The sequence below is a fragment of the Ochotona princeps genome, chromosome 29, assembly GCF_030435755.1.
Source record: "Ochotona princeps isolate mOchPri1 chromosome 29, mOchPri1.hap1, whole genome shotgun sequence".
Classification (NCBI taxonomy): domain Eukaryota; kingdom Metazoa; phylum Chordata; class Mammalia; order Lagomorpha; family Ochotonidae; genus Ochotona; species Ochotona princeps.
The window spans coordinates 16,500,609-16,524,853 of NC_080860.1; the positions used below are offsets into that span (position 1 = coordinate 16,500,609).

At 53.7% G+C, this 24,245-nt stretch overlaps 1 protein-coding gene across 1 annotated transcript; it reads left to right on the plus strand.

Annotated features, from left to right (window-relative positions):
* The first annotated feature begins 6,291 nt into the window (after positions 1-6,291).
* Positions 6,292-19,662, plus strand: SEC14L2 (SEC14 like lipid binding 2). Its single transcript, XM_058656613.1, has 11 exons — positions 6,292-6,429; positions 8,169-8,244; positions 12,235-12,278; positions 12,658-12,717; positions 12,922-13,110; positions 14,067-14,162; positions 14,293-14,353; positions 14,720-14,803; positions 18,950-19,056; positions 19,150-19,289; positions 19,391-19,662. Exons 1-11 carry the CDS (start codon positions 6,376-6,378, stop codon positions 19,653-19,655), a joined length of 1,176 nt encoding a protein of 391 aa, XP_058512596.1. The 5' UTR covers positions 6,292-6,375; the 3' UTR covers positions 19,656-19,662.
* The last annotated feature ends 4,583 nt before the right edge of the window (positions 19,663-24,245 follow it).

Here is a 24,245-nt window from a genome sequence, read left to right on the forward strand (position 1 = left end):
TGGGAGACCCAGAAGAGGCTCCTCCTGGCTTCAGATCAGCTCAGCTCCAGCCATTGCAGCCACGTGGGGAGTGAACCAGCAAATGAAAAATGTTTCTCTCTGTCTCTCCTCCTCTTTGTGTATCTGACCTTCAAATAAAAATAAATAAATAAAGGTTATTGTTGGCATTTTAGAGAGGGGAAACTGAGGCACGGAGGCCAGGCGACTTGGTGAGAATGACAGAATCAGGCCTGGGACGCAGTGGGTGAGGCTGTACCTCGAAGTCTTCAGCATGGACTAACAAGTCTAGTAGTTCAATCTGGACTCCAGGAGGGCGCTTGAAAAGGTCTGGCGCAGAGGTGTAGTGGGCTAATTTCTGCCTCAGGCACCGGCATCCTATACGGGTGCCTGTCTGTGTTCTGGCTGCTCCACTTCCCATCCAGCTCCCTGCTTGTGGCCTGGGAAAGCAGCAGAGGACAACCTGTTGTGGCCATTTGGGGAGTGACCCAACAGATGGAAGATCTCTCTCTGTTTTTCTCTCTGTAACTCTGGCTTTCAAGTAAAAAATAGCCATAGGGGACATTTAGGGGGTGAACCAGCAGAGGGGAGCTGTCCCTCTGTGTCTGTCTCTTTCTCTCTGCCTGTCAAATCAATCAATCAAGCATCAATCATTTTTAAGAAGATTCATTTATGGGGCTGGTTTCGTGGTGCAGTGAGCTAAGCTGCTGCCTGCAATGCCAGCATTCCATGTTAGAGCCCTGATGGAGTCCTGGCCTCTTTCTGCTTCTCATCCAGGTCCCTGCTGATGGACCTTTGATGGCTCAAATAGTTGGAGGACTGCTACCCACATGGGAGGCCTGGATGGAGTTCCTGACTCCTGGCTTCAGCCTGGAACAGCTCGGGCCACTGCAGCCATTTGAGGAATAAATCAGTAGCTAGCTTTCTTTTAAAGATTTATTTACTTTTACTGCAAATTCAGATATACAAAGAGGAGAGACAGAGAAGATCTTCCGTCCAATGACTCACTCCTTAAGTGACTGCAACGGCCAGAGCTGAGCCAATCCGAAGCCAGGTGTCAGGAGCTTCTTCCGGGTCTCCCACGCAGGTGCAGGGTCCCAAGGTTTTGGGCTGTCCTCTACTGCTTTCCCAGGCCACAAGTAGGAAGCTGGATGGAAAGTGGAGAAGCCGGGATTAGAACGGGTGCCCATATGGGATCCTGGTGCGTGCAAAGCGAGGACTTTAGCCGCTAAGCTACTGTGCCGGGTCCTCTTCTCAAATATTTTTACAAGCAAGCATTTTATGCTGGTACAAATAATACTGAAATCCATGTGTGGCTTTTTAAGAACACACGTTTCCCACGAACTTTTTGAAGATCCCTCGTTGGTGCAGGGGGTGAGGTCAGAAGTTTTATCCTTCTCAAGGGGAGTCCCTGGGTTTGTGCCAGGCATGCCAGGACCACAGCAGGGGTCTGCTATGCCCCCCTCCATTCCCAGGGGGACCCTGAGAACTCTCTCCCCACCCCCAGCGTCTCAGTTCCCAGCTATCTGGGCCACCTCATTCTAAAGGGATTTGAGTCGGTGACAACTGGAGACGGGTGAGAAAGGGCTTAGGGATTAGACAGCGATACTCAGGAAGGCAAGGGGCTTAATCAGGGGGCTCAGGTGTGGGCAGCGGGCTGGGAAGGGATTTGCGTCTTCGCAAAGCCAACGTGGACTGCGGAAGAGAGCCGGAAGTGGGGCGGGCTTTCTCGATTTCTGCTGTCTGGTACACAACAACACACAATGGTAATAGGAACCCTCTCTCCCATTTGGGCACCACCCTAGCAGTTCTCATGCATCCTCAGTCTCCTGGTGGCTGGGCGGGGGTGGGGGTGGGAGTGGAGCCCCTATCTTTTCCTCACTCGCAGGTGATAGACACCAGAGAAGGCAGGTGCAGCCACCACACGGCAGGGCTGGGAGGAGGGCAGGAGCCAGAAACCTCTTTCCAGGTCCCCCATGTGGGTGCAGGGTCCCAAGGCTTTGGGCTGTCCTTCACTGCTTTCCCAGGCCACAAGCAGGGAGCTGGATGGGGATTGGGGAAGCTGGATTAGAACGGGTGCCCATATTGGATGCTGGCGCATTCAAGGCGAGGACTTTAGCTGCTAGGCCACTGTGCTGGGCCCTCTTCAGAAGTTTCTAAACCCCAGAGCTCCATTGCCCCAGACTAGGAGGACCATCACCCCCTTGTTCCTCCTAACACTTGTGCACCCTAGCGCACAGTTTCACATCCCCCTATCCCTGTCTCCCAGCTTCCTTCACCAAGCCCATTGGAGCAAGGCATTCTAAGAATAAAGCACCTGTCATAGAATGTTCTCCCCCTCCGGCCTGCTGGGTTCAGAGGCTTGAATGCTCTCCTTGCTGGGCCAGATTGTTCCTTGATAGGCACCACTGCAGTACAGAAGAGACTGTGTGAGGTCCAAACTGGGGGCTGGGTGGGGGACTCCTGGTTGGCAGAGGTCATGGGGTACTTGGTACATAAGGGAGAGGATCTTGGGAACAATACTGGATTGGAGAAACCGAGAGAGAGAGGGAGAGAGAGAGAGAGCGAGCAGTCACTCTGACAGGTGTAGCAAGGACGTGTAGCATCAAGGACAGCAGGGAGCTCCCCGGAAGGAAGCCCACATGTGGGGAGGATGTGAGTGGCAGCTGAGGTCATAAGGGATGACGGTCGGCCTCCAGTGCAAGTCGGGCCAAATCCTGCAGGTCCTGGGGAGCCACGCAGGGCTCTTGAGCGGAAGAGCAATGCACCACATGAAGATTGTCTGGGGAGGATCCGGGGGCCAGGGAAGGAGTTGGGGTAGAGAGGAGGAGCTCTTTGTAGCCAGTCTGAAGGAGTTTACCAGATTATTTAGCAAGGGTTCATATGAGCACATTAAGGATCTCTTTCCTTGTGGGTGGGAGATAGACCACGGTGGGAGAAAAGAAAAAGCAGGCAGCCACGATGGGAGGGGATTTCTTGCTTAGGCTTTCAGAATCTTGGGTAACTCTGAATTTGTGGGGAGGATGGTTGGGTGGCGCTGGAAGAGTTGGTTGCCCTGGGAACTCTTTTTTCTTTTCTTTTCTTCCTTCCTTCCTTCCTTCCTTCCTTCCTTCCTTCCTTCCTTCCTTCCTTCCTTCCTTCCTTCCTCTCTCTCTTCCTGAAGAGAATAAGGCAGAGCAAGAGAGAGATCTTCCCCTGGTTCACTCTCAAAATGGCTGCAATGGCCAGAGCTGGCTCTGACCAAAGTCAGGCACCTGAAGCTCCACCAGGTCTGCTACATGGCTGGCAGGGGGAGTCTCCAACGAGGGCAACGCTGCTGGGACTGTCTGTGAACTCCGCAGAAGTGGCTGGACCTTCCAACCTCCCTCTAGACCTTGCTGCAGCTCCCTAAGGCCAGGACCACATCAGGCAGAGTCTTTGAAAAAATTATAGAGGCTGGCACAGCAGTGAAGTTGGCTAATTCTCTGCCTCCAGTACTGGCATGTTCCATGGGTGCCGGTTCAAGTCCCAGCTGCCTCACTTCTGATCCAGCTCCCTGCTTATAGCCTGGGAAAGCAGTAGAGGATGTCTCAAGGCCTTGGGATCCTGTACCTGCATGGGTGACCTGGGAGAAGCTCCTGGCTTCCAGCTTCAGACTGGCCCAACTCTGGCCATGGTGACCATTTGGGGAATGAAACAGAGGATAAAAGATCTCTCTTTCCCTTGGTGTCTCTCCTGATCTCTCTCCCTGATTTTCAAGTAAAATAAAATTAATCTTAATGTGTGGTAGCCTAGCGGCTAAAGTCCTTTTCTTGCACACACTGGGATCCTATATGGGTGCCAGTTCTAATCCCGTCAGCCCCACCTCCCATCCAGCTCTCTGTGGCCTAGAAAAGCAGTCGAGGATGGCCCAAAGCCTTGGGACCCTGCACCCGCATGGGAGACCTAGAAGAAGCTCCTGACTCCTGGCTTCGGATTGGCTCAGCTCCAGTTGTTGTGGCCACTTGGGGAGTGAATCAGTGGACGGAAGATCTTCTCGGTCTCTCCTCCTCTGTGTATATCTGACTTTCCAATAAAAATATAATAAATCTTTTTTAAAAAATGTTCTACTTATTTATTTGAGAGAAAGGAAAAGAAAGAGAAATCTCGCACTTGCTAGTCCACTCCCCAAATGCCTGCGCTAGCAGGGATGGGCCAGGAACTAAGTCTAGGTCTTCCACAAGCGTAGCAGAGACCCGAGCCCTTGGGCCATCACCTGGTACCTCCCAGATACACATCAGCAGGAAGTTGGAATTGGAAGTTAAGTACCAAATTGAATCCAGATGCAGGTAACCCAACAGCACCTCATGGCTACTCGCTTTGCAGGTGTTGTTAAGGTGCCAGCTCTCATCTGCTCCCACCTTCTCATACCTCTGGATGAGCAGAGAACCCCGGGTGCCTTCTGCTTTCTGTTCCCCTTGACTCGAAAGTCAAGGTGGCCGGGGGTGTGGCTCTGGGAGATGAGATGCTCACAGACTCCTGGGCTTAGCCCTGCATTAAAATAGATCTTGCATCCACTATGCACTCCCCAAATGCCTGTCATAGCCAGGGCTGGGCCAGGCCACAGCCAGGAGACTGGAACCCAATCCAGGCCTCTCACATGCGTGGCAGTGATCCAACCCCCCGCACCATCACTTGTCCCAAAGCATGCACACCAACAGGAAGTTCGGAGAGAAGCGGCACATCAGGCTTCCAAGCAGACAGTCAGCTTTGCACTGTCCCAAGTGGTAATTCATTCTTTCCCAAATATATCATTTTTCAAGTTCTTGGAATATGTTAATTTTATACTTCCTAGACATATTTTCCCCTAGATCTTTTTAAAATTAGATCTTTAAGGGAATGATGGCATTGTGGATGATGGCAGACAGCTGTGATGCCAACTGTGGTCTCAGTTGCTCCAACACTTGCCATCCAACTCCCTGCCCATGGCCTGGGAAAGCAGCAAGGGTGGCCCAAGTGCTTGGGCCACTACGATTCAGGTGGGCGAGTTGTAAAAAAGCTACTGGCTTCACCTTGGGCCAACCTTGATTGCTGTATGTAGCCATCTATTGGCACGGAGCCAGCACATCTTCCTGGCATGTCCCCTCCCATCCCAGGTCCAAAAGTCCAGTGCAAACACTGTGTCCTCCAGGAAACCCTCTAGGATTCCTCCAATCCCAAGCAAACCCTCCCCCCTTTGAAGACACTGGCTGCCACTCCTCAGGACACTCTTGTGGGCAGTGGCTGCTCCCTTCACCTAGGGTGGGGGTAGGGTGGTGGTGTCTGATCCGGATCCTCAAGCCAGCACCAGGGCCCACTGCCTGTGGCACACAGCAGGGGGAAAGAATGACTAAGGACCATGATGAGTGCTACGGGGTAGCGGAGATGCAGAGGGGAAGAGTATTGGGCTGGGAAAGGAGGAAGTGGCTTCATGGTTTGGGATGTGGCAAGACAGTCTGATGGCACCTGCTGAGAGAGAGGCAGCTGGCTTGTGACAGCCAGAGCATCTGTCCCATAGTCAGACCTACAGCAAACCCCTTGTGAACCCATTCCTCTCTGGTCCTGGGATGGGACTGGAGGAATAGGGTAGCGAGGGGGAGAAGCAACTGGCTCAAGTCCCCTGAGAACCAGTACAGGGTTTGAGTCCACAAAGCAAAGAGGGTGCTCCAGGACAAATGAGGTCTGATTGCTTGGGTCACTGCAAGGTTCCCGGGTGGGGGGACAGGGTTTTCTTGGCCCCCTATGCCCAGTGCCACTCCTGAAGGGGACTATCCATGCTGACAGGCCGGGAGCAGTGGTTGAACGCCTGGTTGGGACAGGAGACAAGCAGGGGTCACAGAAGAGCCAGGAATAGCCAAGACTGTGATTCCCTGTAGGCTAGGCTTGGGGGGACAGACCTGCCTTCCACCATCCTAAGGACAGGGAGGATGGTGGTCAGGACCTGCCTGGGGGACGGCTCTTAGAGGACCTCCAGTCCACCTCCACCAGAAGGGAAACAGGCCCATCTCAGGATTCAGGTGTCTGGTGCAAGGTCACCAAGAAGCTCACTAAGGATGAACTTGGAAGGGAAACCCAGTCCTCTGGTCTCCATCCCGGGGAGGGGGCGCACTCCAGCCGGCTCCCACTGCCTGTTGGGGTCAGGGACTTGGGGAGCTGGCAGAGGGGGCCCGCTGCACCTGCGTCACCGTCATCGCCTCCAGCATCTCTTGCTACCCGCCCCCTCGGGATCCTTTAAGAGGCGGGGCTTGCTCGCCAGCCCCGCCGCTTCTGCAAAAGCCTGGGACTTTATCCGGCAGCGGCAGAAGCAGCAGCAGCGGCGGCGTTGGCCAGTGGAAGCTGCATCAAGCTGCCGCGAACGCCGCACGCCGCGCCCGAGCCACGATGAGCGGCAGGGTGGGCGACCTGAGCCCCAAGCAGAAGGAGTCGCTGGACAAGGTAAGTCCGCACCCCTGGGGTGACAGAAAGGAGCTGGGCAGAGGGCAGAGGAGACAGCAGCTGGTGGACCCCGCTGAGTCCTCACCTGCCTAGTAGGCGCCCGGGGAAGTTGGGTCACCCCCGTCCCAGCCCCGGCTTTGCCACCTGGGTAAAGCGCTCGGAGGCAACGGAGGGCACAAAAGGGACATTTATTCTCTGGACTGGCAGGCTGGGAGGGAGGCCCTGGGGCTGGGGCAGGGCCCTGAATTTTCTCCCGTTTTCCGGGAGGTTTTCCTTCAGCGGGGACATGGGGAGGAAGGACAGCGCACCCAAGGTGTATAGAAAAAAAAAAAAGGACCCTGGAATGGAGCACTCCTTTGCCGGAGGCTGGTGGAGTTCCCCTTGCCCCCAGCTCCAGGCGGGGGGGGGGGGGGGGGTGCGACCTTGGGACAAAACCCCATGCTTCTCTATTTGTGTCCTGGTGAGCCCAGATGAGAAGAGTGGGTCAGTCTGATGTTGGAAGCAACAACTACACGTGTGCAAGTCCGAGGCCCCCCTCCTCAGCCCATCCCGTGACTCACTGGGCTTGGATTAGTTGCAGGGGACAGGCGCACCAGCTCTCAGCACAATCCAACTTCCTAGCTGGCTCAGGTTCTTCCGTGGATGCACCTGACGTGGGCTTAACACCTGGGCAGGGAAGGAGGGGCTGGACACTGCCCGCTCTGCCCTGTGGGCAGTGGTCTAGGCCACTCCAGTTCTGGAGACTCCACAGCTGGGCAGCTTTCCATTGTGGGCAGTAGTGGGCAGGGCCTGGCCCCGTGGGAAGGCTTTGTCCCAGGCCGGGCGGGCCTCCTCCATGCCAGTGAGGAGGCTGGACATGCAGCCGGCTGAGAGTTTACTGCTGAGCGGCAGCGATGGGGAGGTGAGGCAGGGAAGGGATTAGGTGGCGATTAAACCTCAAACCAGGGGCCGTGCAGGGTCTTCGGTGCCTGCAGTTTGGTTGAGAACTTTCTCTGGGTGCTGCTTTCGGGGGTCTGAGTGCCGGGCTGCCCTGGGACAGGGGCCTAGGTGACTGGCTTTCATTGGTCCCCTCGGGGGTGTCCTGTGGGTCAGTGACCAGGGAGAGGTGAGTGGCTGGGAAGCAGGTAACCCAAGGAGTGCCCACACAGCCTGCTTCACTACAGGCGAGTGAGAGGCTGGAGGGGGCGTGGCTGCAGTGTGGGGTCATTGTCCACCTGCCTTGTTTGTCACCGCTGGGGCTGTCTCTCTTGCTGGACCTCTGGCCTTCCTACTCCTTCTGCCTGTGAAGCCATGTGAGCCCAGCCTCCTTCTTTTCTGTGATCTCTGGTCTTTACCCACTGCTTGTGTGCCATCCCAAAGAGGGTGGAGGGCCACGTGCTGGGAACTCAGAGTGACTCCTCTGTGCATCCCAGCCCTGCTCATTACCAGCTGTTTGTCGTTGGGCTTGGCCCTCAGCCACTCTCAGCTTTCACTGTTCCCCTCCAACGCACGCCCAGCTGTGTCTGACCTGGACACCAGGGATACCCCTGAATTACGAATAAATGATAGCCAGGACCCATACCAGCACTGGGAACCTGGGGATTGCTGGGCACCCCAATGACGTTGACTGTGGTGCAGACCAAAGGGCCCGCTATGGCAGCTGCCTGCTCTGCCGGGATCTGCAGAGTGGAACCATGCTAAAGAGGGGTCTGACCAAGGCGGACAGGACCCACCACTCACCCAGCTGCCTCTCCCTGCAGTTTCGGGAGAATGTTCAAGATGTGCTGTCCTCTCTGCCCAACCCAGACGACTATTACCTCCTGCGCTGGCTCCGAGGTGAGGCAAGAGTCGCTGGGGGTGCAGGGGACGGAGTTGGGAGTAGGGTACTGGGGCAAGACGCTTGTTCTGGGTCACAGAATGACAGCCCCTGAAAACCCTGTTTGTGGCAATGTGAGCCCAGGAGGTGCTTGGCCATGGTAAAAGCCTCAACCCTCCCACTGAACAGACCCTGAGATTCAGAGAGGGGGAGTGACCTGCTCTAGGTCACATGGGAAGCCAGGGGCACGTGGAGAACCCAGCAGACCCCCTTCTGTCCACTCCAGAAGTCTACTGTGCCCATGGACTTGGGGGAACGAGGCTGAGAGGAGAGGCCGATCTGAGAGAGAGAAGGCAGGAGAGCCCTGGGAGAGGCTGCTCCTGTCTGTGCCCTCCCGGGGTGGCCGGTCTGGCTGTGGCACCTGCTGGGGCAGCCGGCTGAGCCGGGACGCCCTGTCTGTTGCCAGGCGAGATGTGACAGAGCCCTGTCTGGGGCTGGGAAGCCCAGGTGTTCTGGCAGCTCCAGGCTCAGGCTCGGACCCGCCCCCCCCAGCTCCTGGGAATTCCTTCCATTCTTTTCCCTTTCTCTTGCGATTCCTCATATGCCACCCTCCCTGCTCCTTCTGACAGTTTGTTGCCCTTTGTAGAAGCTTTATGTCCAGGCTTTGAAATCCTAGTGCAAATTTCCTCTGTATTAGATTGACAGAGCCTATGTTGTGATAGCGAAACATATTCCCCAATACGTAGGGATAAATCCTGCCTTGTGAATGATGTATGGACATGGACACACACACACACACACACACACACACACACACACTCATATACATACAGTCTTGCAATCTCACACACACACTCATTATTATGCTTCCCATCACACACTCACACACATGCATATAACCCTCACAGTCACACATAACCCTCGCACACTGACACAATCTCAGCAGTCTCACACACATGCACCATCATACACGTATCCTCTTACACACCCACACACACACCTTCCATACACAACCCTCATGCACCCTCACACCCGTGCTTGCATAATCACATACACTCCTTACTCAGACACACATGTGAACACCCTCACACCCATAATTCACACTCAGACACTTCCCCTCAAACACACATCCTCACATTCACACACCCTGTCATCCATACTTACACAATAACACAACCCTACACACACTCAAGCACACGTCCATTCATACACCCTTACACATATTCACAGACACACTCCCGCACGTCACCAGTCTCAAGCCAGGTGAAGAGATGAATGTGCCCTTTCTTTCCAGAAAAGTAATCTGGCTGGTTTGCCTTTAAAGGGGCTGCCAGTGACCCCTGAGGGCAGGGAAACTCTAGGGGGCCTCACACAGGGCCTTTGAAAGCTGTCTCTTGTCCTTTTTCCTCTACAAATACTACGGTGTCCCAGCCCTGGCCTGCCCAGAGAGGGTGGCACCAGGCCAGGCAGGAGGAAATTTGGCGCCAACGTTTGCTGAACGCTGGAGCAAAGGGTGGGTGAGTGGAGAGAGTGGAACCTTGTGGCCTCCTTAGAGAGCCAGGCAACATGCACACATACCACACAGGGGCATGCTGTTAGGGGCATGGTTTCAGAGAGTGTTGGAACAACCACTCTCTGGGTGGCTGGCCACCAGGTCTCCTGGCTGCTGGTCTCTCAGACCTGACCTGGGGTCACCCCTCTTCCCATAGGGCCTGATGATTTCTGGAGCAACCAGCATCCTCTACCTACTCTTGAGGAATAAATACCACCATGTGGGCCATCTCATATGACAGATAGCAAAGCCGAGGCCCGTGCAGGGGCCCTCCCTGAGGCACACAGCAGGGCAGAGTGGACCCTGGGATGTGGGTCAGCATCCCTTGTAGGAAGCTGCACACGCCTTCGAGTAAGCTGCAGGGGCCTCTGCTGCCATGCTGTGCTGCTTGCAGCGCAGGCCGGGTCCCCTCTGCATTCTGCTGGTGTCTCCCAGGCCCTAGGCAGGAGCACCAACCCAGACCGGCCTTATGCATTTCAATGAGGATCACTGTTGTCTTTTGCTTTTTCCCAAGTAGTAACAATAATAAAACCTTTTTCTCTTTTTCCTGTTTGATTCTGAAGGAGTCATTTACAGGCCCTACACCTAGGTGGGAACTTGGGGACTCAGGGTATTTTATTATTATTATTATTATTATTTGTGTTTATTGGAAAGGCAGAGAGAAGGAGAAACAGAAAGATCTTCCATCTGCTGATTCATTCTCCATATAGCCACATGACTCGAGTTGAGCCTATCTGAAACCGGGAGCCGAAAGCTTCTTCCAGGTTTCCAATGCGGGTGCAGGGTCCCAAGGACTTGGGCCATCCTCCACTGCTTTCCCAGGCCACAAGCAGGGAGCTGGATGGGAAGTGGAGCAGCCAGGACATGAACCAGCAATCATATGGGATGCTGGCACTTGCAAGGGTAGGATTAACCTATTGAGCCATTATGTCAGGGACTAGTTCAGGGTTTTTTTGTTTTTGTTTGTTTTTTTTTTGCAGGGTCTCCCACTTGCCCAAGCAGTGAGGTCAGGGTCCCCAAAGGCCTCACTGTCTCTCTCAAAATGTGTCTGAGCTCTGGGAACTGCAGTGAGGAGAATGGGACAGCAATGCATGATATAGGGAAATGATAGGAATCTTGGGGCATCTCTGGTGGTGCTGCCAGCCACACCTGACCTGCCTCAGGGACCCTGGAAGGCCTGATTCAGCAGGCACTGGGAGGGACCAGGGAGCGGGTACACTTCAGTTCGCATACAGCTTTGGAATAAGACTCTGGATGTTGGACCCTGGTTGATAAGGGTTAGGGGGACAGCCTCCCCAAGATAATGGGGCTCACAGTTCAACACCACTCCTGTTCCCTGGGGTGTCCTTACAATGGGGTGTCTTTCCTACGCATGGAGTTTCAGGCTTCTTGTTTGGGCCTGACCCAGTCCTGGCTGTTGCTATCATGTGGAGGGTGAATCAGCAGATGGAAAATCTCTCTTTCTCTTCAAATACATGAATCATCTTTAAAAAAAAATAATAATGAGTACAGATGGCTGTTCTGTTTTTCCAAAGAGCAAGTGGTCTTGGCTCCATGTCAGGGGTCAGGCCCAGGATCCAGTGTGTCTCCCTGTGAACTGTATGTATGAAGCCACGTGCGGGTCCTTTGAGGATGTGGCAGGCTGATGGGCACCTGGCGGACCCTTCCATCCATCTGAAAGGTTCTGTCAGATGCACCACAGGTTACAGGATGGCTGTGTTCATCCTTTTTTTTTTTAATCGTTTATTTTTAATTGTAAGGCAGATTACACAAAGAGGAAGATCTTCCGTCCATTAATTCACTCCCCAAGCGGCCGCATTGGTTGGAGTTGCGCGGATCCAAAACCAGGAGCCTGGAACCTCTTTTGGGTCTCCCACGCGAGTACAGGCTTCCAGGCTTTGGGCCGTCCAGCTTTCCTAGGCCACAAGCAGGGAGCTGGATGGGAAGTGGAGCTGTCGGCGCCCATAGGGGATCCCAGCACGTGCAAGACAAGGACTTTTGCCACTAGGCTACTGCACTGGCTGGCTCTGTTCATCTCTGAACTCTGGGTCTGTTTCTTAGGACTGGACATTAGACAGTGGAGATAAGGGTTGTCCTCCTCCAGGGGGGCGACCAAACGATAAGAGGGGCCAGGGTTCACTTTTCTGGAGATAAAACCCTTGCCTTGTGTGCATGCTCTGGCATGAACTTTCTTGACCCTGACATTGCCACGCTGCCTCCAATCGCCCTGACCCTTGACCTACTGCTCCCACAAACCCAAAAGATGTGGGGCAGGTCCTCCCCACAGCAGCTTCTTCCTGGGGATAGGAAGCCAGGGGGAATGGGGTGAGAGTCAGTGGGGGAGTGATGGGAGTGGGGTGTTGGGGGTTCTGACCCAGCACGAGACCCCTGGGATTCTCTCCTACCCGGAGACACCCTCATTGTTGGCCTGGGCCGTGACTGTGTTTCCTTGTTGCAGCAAGAAACTTCGACCTGCAGAAGTCAGAGGCCATGCTCCGCAAGGTGAGAGCTGCTTGTCTCCGGGTCCTGCTGTTGGGTCAGTTCTTCCCCACGATGGTCCCAGCTTGCTTGACCCACTTCAGCCTGACTTGGCCTGTGGCCTGTGGCTTAGGTGTCTGAGTATTTAGCCACTACTGTGGCTGTATCCCTCCCAGCCCAGGGTGTTCCCTTTCCCTGCCAACACAGAAGTTTTTACAGAGCTGGGTAAGCAGCTGTGCTGGCCGAGACTTCTAAAACCAGCCAGGAGTTTCAGAATCCATTCCTGTCGGTTGTCCTCCCGTGTGCGCTGTGGTTGGGGTCGCCTGTCCCTGCTGTCACTGGTTGCTGGAAGCCTGTGAAAGCCCCTCCTCTGTTCCTGCTCTTTAAATGGTGTGTTTTGCAGCACGTGGAGTTCCGGAAACAAAAGGACATTGACAACATCATTAGCTGGCAGCCTCCGGAGGTGAGGGACTACTCTTCTGCCCTGCCTCCACCCTGTCCACTCATGAGGCTGTGGGAACCTTGATGGCTCCCACAATGGGTGTCCCTAAGGCACCAGGGGTGGGAGAAGCTGAGGAGGAAGGGCCTGGAGGGATGACTGGGATGTACTGAGCAGGTGCCTCCCTACTGCCCCAAACCCTGCCCCGTCCCTACCATCTGTGTCCAGGTGATCCAGCAGTATATGTCTGGGGGCTTGTGTGGCTATGACTTGGAGGGATGCCCGGTCCGGTACGATATCATCGGCCCTCTGGACGCCAAGGGACTGCTGTTCTCGGCCAGCAAACAGGACCTGGTGAGGAGCAAATTGCGTGATTGTGAGTTGCTTCAGCAGGAGTGCGCCCGCCAAACTGAGAAGGTAAGCGTAGCTGGGATGGGGCTGCCCACGGTGGCCAGTGTGCGAGCCAGTAGGGCGGCCAGTTTGGGTTTCAGATTTTATAAGTGACTGGCAGTTCCGAGTGTAGAATTTGACATCCTGTTGCCCAATCTTTATCTTTCATTGGGAGTCTTAAAAAAAATTTTGACCACCTATTTTTTGTGAAAGACACACTGCGAAATGGTAGGACGTGCATCCTCAGAATAAAAGACAGTCCTTTAAAATATAAACAAAAAGTGTTCACCTCCTGGAAAGGCAGAAAGATAGGAAAAGAGAGAGATCTTCCATCTGCTTCACTCCCCAGATGCCTATAATAGCCGAGCTGGGCTAAGTCAAAGCTTCTTTCATGTCTCCCACGTGGGTGGCAGGGCCCAGGTACTGTGGCCGTGCTCTGTTGCCCTCCAGGCTGCACTAGCAGGGAGCTGGATGGGAAGCAGAGGTCCTGGGACTGGAACAGGTGCTCTGAATGAGTTGCAGGTGTCTCAAGCAGTGCCTAGGCCCCCGGAGCCCTGACGTCTGTCCCCTGTCGTCCTTTAGATGGAAAACATTGAGCTTCATTATGCCTTATGGCTTTCCCCATTGATCTGTGGACCAGGAAATCTTCATAAGAAGCATTTGTTGTGGCAGCCCCCTTGAGGACCTGGGCCAGCCAGGGCAAAGCACCTCTGAGCCGTCGCGAGGTCACGATGTCCACCTGGCCAGCAGTAGGGACCCCGGAGATCCTGGATCCACCCAGTCGTTTACTGGATGAGAACTTGGAGACCCAGGCCAGGCAGGGGGAATTATACAGGCTACAGTTCTAGCCAGGGTCATGATCTCGGGATGGAAAATTCTGGGCCCCATTTGGTTGCCCCAAGGGTGTGAGGCAATACCAGCATTGTCACTGGGATGGGCCTGCCCCCGACCACCACCCTGTGACTTCCTCGTTTCTTTTGCAGTTAGGAAAGAAGATAGAGACTATCTCTATGATTTATGACTGCGAGGGCCTTGGCCTCAAGCATCTCTGGAAGCCTGCAATCGAAGCCTATGGTGAGGTGAGTGGAGAGAGGGAAACTGGGGGAAGGGAGAGGAGAGCTGGCCGCTTCCACAGTGGGGGAGGCTGGGGCTGGGGATGGAGTCCAGCCTGCAATTGTCTCTAGCATCCGAGTTGCGCTCTCTCCACAGTTCCTCTGCATGTTTGAAGAAAATTACCCAGAGACACTGAAGCGCCTTTTCATTGTCAAAGGTAGGACCAGGCATTTCTAGAGATGAGGTCCACAGTGAGGGAGGGCCTGCAAGTATGACCAGGGGGTCCGACCCAGGAGAGGAGGGAGAGTGGGCCAAGAAGGTCAGGGGCAGAGCTAAGAACATGTCCGGAAATCGGACCCCTGGCACCTGCGCCATCCGTGGGGCGTTCCATGTGGAGTCCCTCCTCTGAGCCACCCAGTTCCGTGAGCCAGGAAAGGAGCAAGTTGGCTTCTCTACTGTAGGAAGCAGGGAACTGGACCTCAAAGACAGGCTGTGCACAGGTGACCCTGACTTGGGCTGGGGGTACTTTAGACAACTGTCTGTGATTGGGCGCCCTGAGTGTGGTTCCTGGTCTTGGTTCCAGCACCCAAGCTGTTCCCTGTGGCCTACAATGTCATCAAACCCTTCCTGAGTGAGGATACTCGCAAGAAGATCATGGTCCTGGGAGGTGAGTGGTACAGATGGAGTGGATGGATGTGGAGTGGCTTCCGAGGTCGCAGTTATCTGGCTGAAGGCTGCCTTAGCTGACCTGAGAGCAGCAGGTGGAGCTGTGTCAATGCTGTTCAACAACAACAACAACAACAGAGTTATTTCTTCATTTGGAAGACAGAGTTACAGAGAGGAGAGACAACACTTCTATCTACTGGCTCTGAGATCAAGAGCCAGGAGCTTCTTCCAGGTCCCCACATGTGGGCAGGATCCTAGGGCTTTGGGCTGTCCCCGATGCTTTCCAAGTCATGCGAGCAGGGAGCTGGATTCAAGTGAGGCAGCCAGGACTAAAACCAACATTCTTATGGAATACCAGTGTCGGCTTTACAAGCTGCGCCGTGATGCCAGCCCCTCTCAGATGGTCTTGAAGCAAGCACTGGATTCCCCAGTGCAGATGCAAAAATGATTGCAACACTAGTCCTGTCCTCAAGGTTCTTACAGCATTAGCGGGGCTTAGTGGGGGGAGAGGAGCCAGACAGGCAAAGCTGTGACAGGCTGAAGGGTGCAGAGACGGTTCCCTGGAGGTCACTGTAGTCGACTAGGGTGGCTCTCAGTTTGGGGACAAGCAAGGAGTGGCTTTGTAGGATGAGCACCTCCTGCAGGCCAAGCCCTGGAAGTGAGAGCGAAGGCTGCAAAGTGCAAAGACGAATACCTAGAGCCCCTAGGGAAGCTCTTGGGCTCAGGCGTGGGGCGAGGGAGAAAGGGAGGATTAGCTAGCCACATGCTATGGTCTGTGCAAGCGACAGAGGACCACCAGGGCCCTGGGACTTCTGAGCAGAGCCACTGCCTCCCCACCCCCAAGCTAGAGAGGTGGCATGGCCCAGAGCTGCCCACTGCAGAGTGACCGCAGATGGGGTGGAGCAAGGCTTAATGCTGTCCAGCAGAAGGAGGGGGTGTTGAGCCAAGACCTTCCCCACCCCCCACCCTGTGTGGCACAGGCGGTTGTTAGGGCAGGAGAGGCAGGGTGTGGCAAGGGAAGAGGCTGGAGGGAGGGAGCCACGTTGCACAGGGCTCTCGGCCGGGGAGTGCGCCATCAGATTTTACACCAAGAGACCTTGTGCTGGCACGGAAGGCAAGGGTGGGGCAGGTGCCAGTTTGCATGCTTGTTGCCCTGGGTGATGCAAGAGGTTGCTGTGGGTTTGAACTGGAGGAGTGGCAAAAGGGACAGGGAGAGAGGATGGACTTCAGACTGATTTAAGAGAGGCTGGCATTTGGGTGTGGCAGGTCGGGCTTTCGTCTTTCTTTCTTTCTTTTTTATCTTATTTTTTTGGGAAGGATTTATTTATTTCTATTATAAAGTCAGATATACAGAGAGGAGGAAAGACAGAGAGGAAGATCTTCCGTCCAATGATTCACTCCCCAAGTGAGCGCAACGGCCGGTGCTGTGCCGATCCGGAGCCAGGAGCCAGGAGCCAGGGGCCAGGAACTTCCTCCAGGTCTCCCACATGGGTGCAGGATCCCAAAGCATTGGGCTGTCCTCGACTGCTTTCCCAGGCCACAAGCAGGGAGCTGGATGGGAAGTGGAGCCGCCAGGACTTGAACCGGCCGGCGTCCATATGGGATCCCGGTGTGTTCAAGACGAGGACTTTAGCCTCTAGGCCACGCCACCAGGCCCATCTTTCTTTCTTTCTTTTTTAATAGTATCTGTTTATTTGAAAAGCCGAGTTACACAGCAAGGTGGAGAGGCAGAAAGTGACAGATCTTCCCTCTGCTGGTTGACTCCCCACATGGCTATAACAGCCAGGGCTAGGCCAGGTGTAGGAGCTTCTTCTGGGGTTTCCCATGTGGGTACCGGGGCACAAGGACATTTTCTGCTGCTTTCCCAGATGTATTAGCAGTAGTGGAGCTGCTGGAATTCAAACTGGTATCCCTACGGGATGACGCCACCACAGGCAGAAGTAAAATAGCAGGATTTAATCAACCAGGTGTGGGAGGTAGGAGGAATCCAGAATGACTCCTTGGTGTCTGGCACACGGGATGGAGTAGGCTTGTGGTGATACACTGGACACTGGGAAAGATGAAGTTGACTTTGAGGGGGTTTGGGAGGCTCGAGGCAGCAGCTTACAGGAGAACTCTGACCTGGAGATTCCAGTTGTCAGGAAAGGCAGCAGCCGAAATCTTGAGTGAGAAGTGTGGTGGAGGAAAAACAAGACCCCGTGGGGTTCACGCCAGGGCAGGCAGGGTAAGAGGAGCCCACTGGGGGCGACTGGGGACAAGTGATGAAGGATGTTGGCAGGAGAAGCAGGTCAGTGGGGGCTTGGGTACGGAGGGGAGCAGGCACAGGTTCCTGGGAGTGAGGGTTGATACTTCCTGTGGAATTGAACTTAGGGTGTGGGGAATTCTGAAGTCTTGTGTGTGACACTTCCTGGTGTGTGTCTGTATGTGAGTGTATGTGTGTGAGAGAGAGAGAGACAGACAGAGTGAGCGATCCTGGGAGTAGAGAGAGGACATCACCACCGTGTAGGACTCCTGGCTTCTAGAACCAACTCTGGCAGCAGCAGTTTCTCCTCACAGCCTTGTTCTCTGTGTGTGTGTGTGTAAAATGAAGGTGATCTAACTGCACCCTGGGCCATATGCCACATCTCCTGCCTTTCTCTGTGTTGGGCTCCTTGTGGCCGCTGCCACACACCATCCGCACGTGAGACGAGGTTTGGTTGCCCTGGCAGCAGCCGAGCTCCGTGGGAAGTTCACACTGTTTTCCCGCCCACTCCTACAACTCTTTCAACCAAATCTGCCTCCAGGCAGATGGGTGGATGGGACGGAAGGCACAGGATCTCCAACACTGAGAGCTGGGACTTGGAAATTCACCGCAGGCTGGTCCGTGCAGCTTTGCAGCGCCCTGAGATCACCTCCAGGGCCACAGTGTGTGTTTCCAGGAGCTGCGTGGTCTCAGGACCCAAAAAGCTAGGTGTGGGGAGGTAGGTAGGCCATGGCTTGCTATTGAGGTGTCCCATGGCCAAGTGTCTCCGCTGGCTGGAAGTCCCGACTCTCTGCTTGAATCCAGCTCCTTGCTATGAATGCTCTTGAAAAGGCAGTAAAAAGATGACCCAAGTCACCTAACCTGGTAGCCTAGTGGCTTTTTCCCCCAAGTCCTTGTCTTGCATGAACCGGAATCCCAAGTGGCTGTCAGTTTGTGTCCTGCATGCTCCACTTCCCATCCAGCTCCCCGCTTGTGGCCTGGGACAGCAGTAGAGAATTACCCAAATGCTTGGGACACGGCACCCACGTGGGAGACCCGGAGGAAGCTCCTGGCTCCTGGCTTCAGATCAGCTCAGCTCTGGTTGTTGCAGCTGCTAGGGAGTGAACCATCAGATGGAAGATCTTCCACTCTGTCTCTCCTCCTGTCTGTATATCTGCTTTTCCAATAAAAATAAATCAAGATTTGTTAAAAAAAATCACCCAAGTCCTAAAAGTCACCTGCCACCCAATGTTGGGAAAGCCAGAATGAGTGCGAGGCTCCAGGCTGCAGCCTGGCACAGCCGCAGCTGTTGGTTGCCACCTGGGGGAATATGCTAACAGAGGGAAGAGCTTTGCTTATTTTGGCCTCTCTCTGTGATTATTACTCTGCCTTTTAAATGAATAATTAAAGACACACACAGTCCTGCCCTCACCAAGGTCAGCCTGTGCGGGATGGGGGTACTGACTCAGGCCTCCCTGCATCCAGGCAGCGGCTGCTCCCTGTGTGTCGAATGGCCATCCCCTTCCCTGCCACATCCCCTTCCACTTGCCTTCAGTGTTCACCTCCCCTTCCTGGGGTCAGGGGGAGGGCAAAATACCACACTCTCCTACACACAGGGCACCCTGCCCTTGATAAAGCCCACTGCAGTGGACTGAGTTCATTTCCAGTCCACCATAACCCACTGGGGAGCAGGAGCTGCAGGGCTTCAGGGCTCAGCCAGTTGGAGGTTGTGAGGACCAGAACCCAGATTCTTGGTCTAGGGCAGCGAGGGCTGGCCCCAAGTCCGCTGTAGCACTCACATGCCCCTCATGCCTTTTATTTGTCTGTTTATTTTTTTGGTGGGTGGAGGGAAACAGAGGCAGGTGTTTAGTGTAGACCTCCTGCTGGCAATGACCTAGGCCCAGCCATTGCTCTCTCTCTTGCCAGCAAACTGGAAGGAGGTGTTACCAAAATACATCAGCCCTGACCAGATGCCTGTGGAGTATGGGGGCACCATGACTGACCCCGATGGGAACCCCAAGTGCAAGTCCAAGGTATGGGCTTCCAGGGACTGGAGGTAAACTGGGAGGCCTATCTCTGAGATGCACCTGCCGTGGCTTCACTTGGTACTGCTCCTTCTCTTGCAGATCAACTACGGGGGTGACATCCCTAAGAAGTATTACGTGCGCGACCAGGTGAAGCAGCAGTACGAACACAGCGTGCAGATTTCCCGTGGCTCCTCCCACCAAGTGGAGTATGAGATCCTCTTCCCCGGCTGTGTCCTCAGGTAGGGACACACAAGGGGTGGGGGCAGGTGGCAGGGCACGGTGGATGGGGGTGGTGCACCCAGGTGGGCTTTTATTTGAGTGGGTGTCCATCCCCCTGCAGGTGGCAGTTCATGTCTGATGGCGCAGACGTGGGCTTTGGCATTTTCCTGAAGACCAAGGTGGGAGAGCGGCAGCGAGCCGGGGAGATGACAGAGGTGCTGGCCAACCAGAGGTACAACTCCCATCTGGTACCTGAGGACGGGACCCTCACCTGCAGTGAGCCTGGCATCTGTAAGTCTCTCTCTCTCTCTATCCTGGGCTATGCCACCATGCCCATGTCCCACCTTCCTCCCACAAGACCTCTGGCCCTCCGTGGGAAGACCTAAACTTGAAAGGAGGGAGACCATCTGTGTAAAGTGACCTGGTTGCTTTATGGCAAGGTGGGCCTCTGACCCTGATCTTTCTGGGTGTAGGTGAGTCACAGTGCATGGGTGGTCACGGCAGGTGGCAGGGGGTGGGGAGCTTAGAACATATGTCCTCCAAGTGCAGGTGTAACTGACTGTGTCTTGGGGAGGCCAGCAGAGCACAGACCTGGCTGAGTGGGTTTGGAGTCGTGGGGTGAATAGAGTGCCAAAAAGTACAGCCCCTCCCTCTGGCTTGAAGGGCTCATTGTGTCACTAGACCTGTTTATCCCAGAAGAGGGACCGTGGCAAATCGATCTCTGTGCTGGCCTTTGACCCGGCTCGACTTGGCAGGTGCCGAGGAACATTTTCTCTGATTCAGCTGCTCTCCCTGTGGGAACTGATCCTACAGAAATGGCAATGCTGTTACAGAATCGATGCCGGTACAGGAAGACAGAGGGACAGAGATTGTTCCCAGCAGCCTGGCTCCTGGCAGTCAAGTACATGGCCGCAAAAGGGCTTGTGAAATGTGCGATGGATGTTCCCAGGCCCCTTAGAGACAAGGACACATGGGGTGTCTGATGCCTGCCCAGGGAGTAACCACAAAAGCAGAGCATCCATAAGATATACTTGCTTTGGGGCTTGGCGGCGTGGCCTAGTGGCTAAGGTCCTCGCCTTGATCCCATATGGCCGCTGGTTCTGGTCCCGGCAGCTCCACTTCCTCTCTATCTCTCCTCCTCTCAGTATATCTGACTTTGTAATAAAAATAAAATCTTTAAAAAAAAAAAAAAAAAAAAAAAAAAAGATATACTTGCTTTGATTCAGAATATATGTGTATCGCCAGAACAGATTTTGGGCAATCCATGTTAGCTCTATCAGAACTTATCTTTTGCGGGGGCTGCTGGAGGATTTTCATTTTCAGTGGTATTTCTGCAAAGATATTTTGCTATGATTGCATACTCCATTTATGCACACATACAGATTTTTTTTAAAAAGGTTAATTTATTTTTTCTTGGAAAGGCAGATTTGTAGTGAGAAGGAGAGGGAGAGAAAGAGAGAGATCTCTCATCCACTGTCCATCCACTAAGTGGGCACAATGGCCAGAGCTGAACTGATCCAAAGCCAGGAGCTTCTCCCAGGGAGCTGGACCCGAGGCCGTCATCCATTCTCTACTACTTTCCCAGGCTCTAAGCCGGTAGCTGAATGGGAAATGGAGCAACCAGGACATTAACTAGTGCCTATACAGGATGCTGGTGCTGGCAGGTGGAAATTAGCCTGTTGAACTACCAACTGAATCAGATCTAGTTTCTTTTTAGAGAAAGAAACTTTTAATTTCTTTTCACATTAAATATTGTTTACCACAATTGGCTATAGAAATTACTTTAACGTTGGTCAAAATGAATTCATAAAACTAAGGACTAGCGGCTCAAGTCCTCGCCTTGAACGTGTCAGGATCCTATATGGGCACCAGTTCTAATCCCAGTGGCCCCGCTTCCCATCCATCTCCCTTCCCAAGGCCTGGGAAAGCAGTCGAGGATGGCCCAAAGCTTTGGGACCCTGCACCTGTGTAGGAGATCCAGAAGAGGCTCTGGGCTTCGGCTCAGCTCCAGCCGTTGTGGTCACTTGGGCAGTGAATCGCCAGACTTGAGATCTTTCTCTCTGTCTTGCCTCCCCTCTGTATATCTGACTTTGTCATAAAAATAAAATAATCTTTAAAAAAAAAACCTAAGAATAAAAGTGCGTTATGAAAAAACTTCACTGAATGCAAATGTTGATTTTAACTACTGCAATTTTCATGGTAAATACAGTTTATTGGGCCTGGCGACGTGGCCTAGTGGCTAAAGTCCTCACCTTGAATGCGCCGGGATCCCATATGGGATCTAATCCCGGCAGTTCCACTTCCCATCCAGCTCCCTGCTTGTGGCCTGGGAAAGCAGTTGAGGACGGCCCAAAACCTTGGGACCCAGCACCCGTGTGGGAGACCTGGAGGAAGTTCTTGACTCCTGGCTTTGGATTGGCTCAGCTCCAGCAGTTGCGGTCTTTGGGGAGTGAATCATTGGACAGAAGATCTTCCTCTGTCTCTCCTCCTCTCTGTATATCTGACTTTGTAATAAAAAAAAGTACAGTTTATCTTAGGAAGCAAATATTTAAGACTAGGGTACATGATGAGGTTTTCTTAAAGAAAACCAAAGCTGCCTTGATGGGGACATCTTGGGGGAACTCAGATCTTCAGTTTTCTGTTAGAGCCACTGACTAATGCAGAAAATCAGCGAAAATCCGGGTTCTCTCAACAGACTTCAACTGGACTATTTTTTTTTAAACTGAATTTTCATTATTCATTTTGGTGTCATTTGAAAGAAGGGGAGTTCTTCTGTCTGTTGGTTCATTTTCCCTGAAGGCTTACAACAGCCAAAGCTAGTAGGGGCCAGGAACTCAATGAGAGTCTCCCAAGAGGGTCTCTGGGGTGTGCACAGTAGGAAGCCAGACTCCGGAAGTGCAGCCAGGCCTCCAAAGCTAGGCACTCCAGAATGGAATGTGGGCATGTTAACTGCTGTGCCCAACAACCACTGTGACTCAGCCTGGCCAAACATGGGGCTTGGCCAGGGACACATGCTGATGCAGTGTGACAAGGTGTGTGTGGCCCTGAGCACAATGCTGGGCACAGAGCAAGCAGAGGAGGGAGGAGCACAGAGACTAGGGCTCCCACAGCAGCAGCAGCCCCGCCAGCAGAACTGGAACCAGACCATGGAAACCTTGGCCTCCGTGTCTACCCCGGGACCACTGCTGCCTGCCCCTTCTCATCCCAGCAGCCTTCAAGTCCCTGCCGCCTCCTCCTCACAGATGCTCCGTGGTGATGCCGTATGGCTCCCTGGAAAGGCGGATGTATTGTTAGCAAGCAGCCAGTTCTCCCGAGGGAGGGCGGGGGAGAAGGCTGTGAGCTTCAACAAGAACTGGGCTCAGCCCAGATGCCATGACCCACAGGGGAACATGTGCTTGGCACACACAAGCCTGGGTTTTGTTTCATCTTCTTTTCTTTTCCTTTCTCTTCTCTTCTTTTAAGATTAATTTTTGTTTTATTGGAAAGGCAGGTTTATAGAGAAGGAAAGACAGCAAGAAAGATCTTCCATATGCTGGTTTACTCCCTAAGTGACAAACACCCGGAGCTGAACTGATCTGAAGTCAGCAACCAGGAGCTGCTTCCGGGTCTCCCATGCAGGTGCAGGGTCCCAAGGCTTTGAACCCTCTTCCACTGCTTTCTCAGGCCACAAGCAGGGAGCTGGATGGGAAGTACAACAGCCAGGACACACACCGTGCCCACATGGGATCCTGGCACATGCAAGGCGAGGATTGAGCCACTGAGCCATCATGCCAGCCCCATGAGTTTGGGTTTCTTTGGCTTTAGACAGGGAAAGCGATGTAAGAACAGAAAAACAAGAATTCTTTCCAAAGTGGCTTTCGTGGACATCGTCAGACAGAGAACAGGCTGTGCACTACCCTAGCGATGTTCAAAGCATCTGTCCTTATGGTGACAGAGGGGACAGTGGAGTCCCCAGTCCAGGACCTCCACCCCCTTGGCAGCATTGCTTACTGCTCTTGCAGCTTCTTAGCTACTTCAGTCGCAGGGCCTGAGAAGGGACCAGGAACCTTCACACCTTGCCAGGCCTGGCTTTGCAAATTCCTCATTTAGCTCTTATACATGTTCGTTAGTAGGAACCTGCAGCTGTCTGCAGGGCTGCGGCCATGACCCACTTCCTGTATGTGTGCCCAGGAGTAGAGTCTGGCCCCGGCATCTGGTTCCCTTCCTTCCTTGGATGTAAAGACATTGCAATGGCAGGATCGGGGCTCAAGTTCAGACCTAAGGCCAGAGAATGCAGTGGTAGGTCGCAGGCTCACCTGTGGAAGGCAACACCTTGGGAGAAGCAGGAGACCTGTGGCAAGGTGATCACTCCATGGAGGAGGAGGTGGGAATTCCAACTCAGTCTCAGTCTCCAAGGCCAAGGGCACATGAACCCTTTCTGGGCTTGCCTAGTCCATGTCCAAATGTATGCCAGATGGAAGGAGGTAGACCTGGTTCTGCATTGGTTTGGTTTGGTTTTCCTCCCCTCTTATGTACAGAGGGATTGTTGAGCAGAGACTAGGGGAAATGGGAGGGGTCTAAGGAAGATGTGCATTTTGCCAACCAGGTGTGCACAGTGGCAGGTTGGAAAACTTCAGTGTCCCAGCTGCCAGACAGTGCGCAGGGCAGAGTTCTGCCAGCCCCTGGACACTCTGAGTCAGCTTTGCCTGCGTTCTGAGCGAGTACCACTAAATCAGGGGCACAGAATGTCTGGCCCTGCCGAGGCAACCGCTGGCAGGATATGAAAATCAGTAAATCTATAGCAGGGTCATTTTACACGGCCTGTGAATATAGTTATAAATATCTAAATGGGCCGTTGGCAGGAAAAAAAAAAAGTCCCCATACTAGCTATAAATAATCAGATTTGGCTTTGCTGTTCCTTAAAATGAGGGGAGTGAAGCAAAACCGATGGTCTGCATCTGCTTTTCACAAAGTCCCAAAAGCAGTGGTTCTCAGTC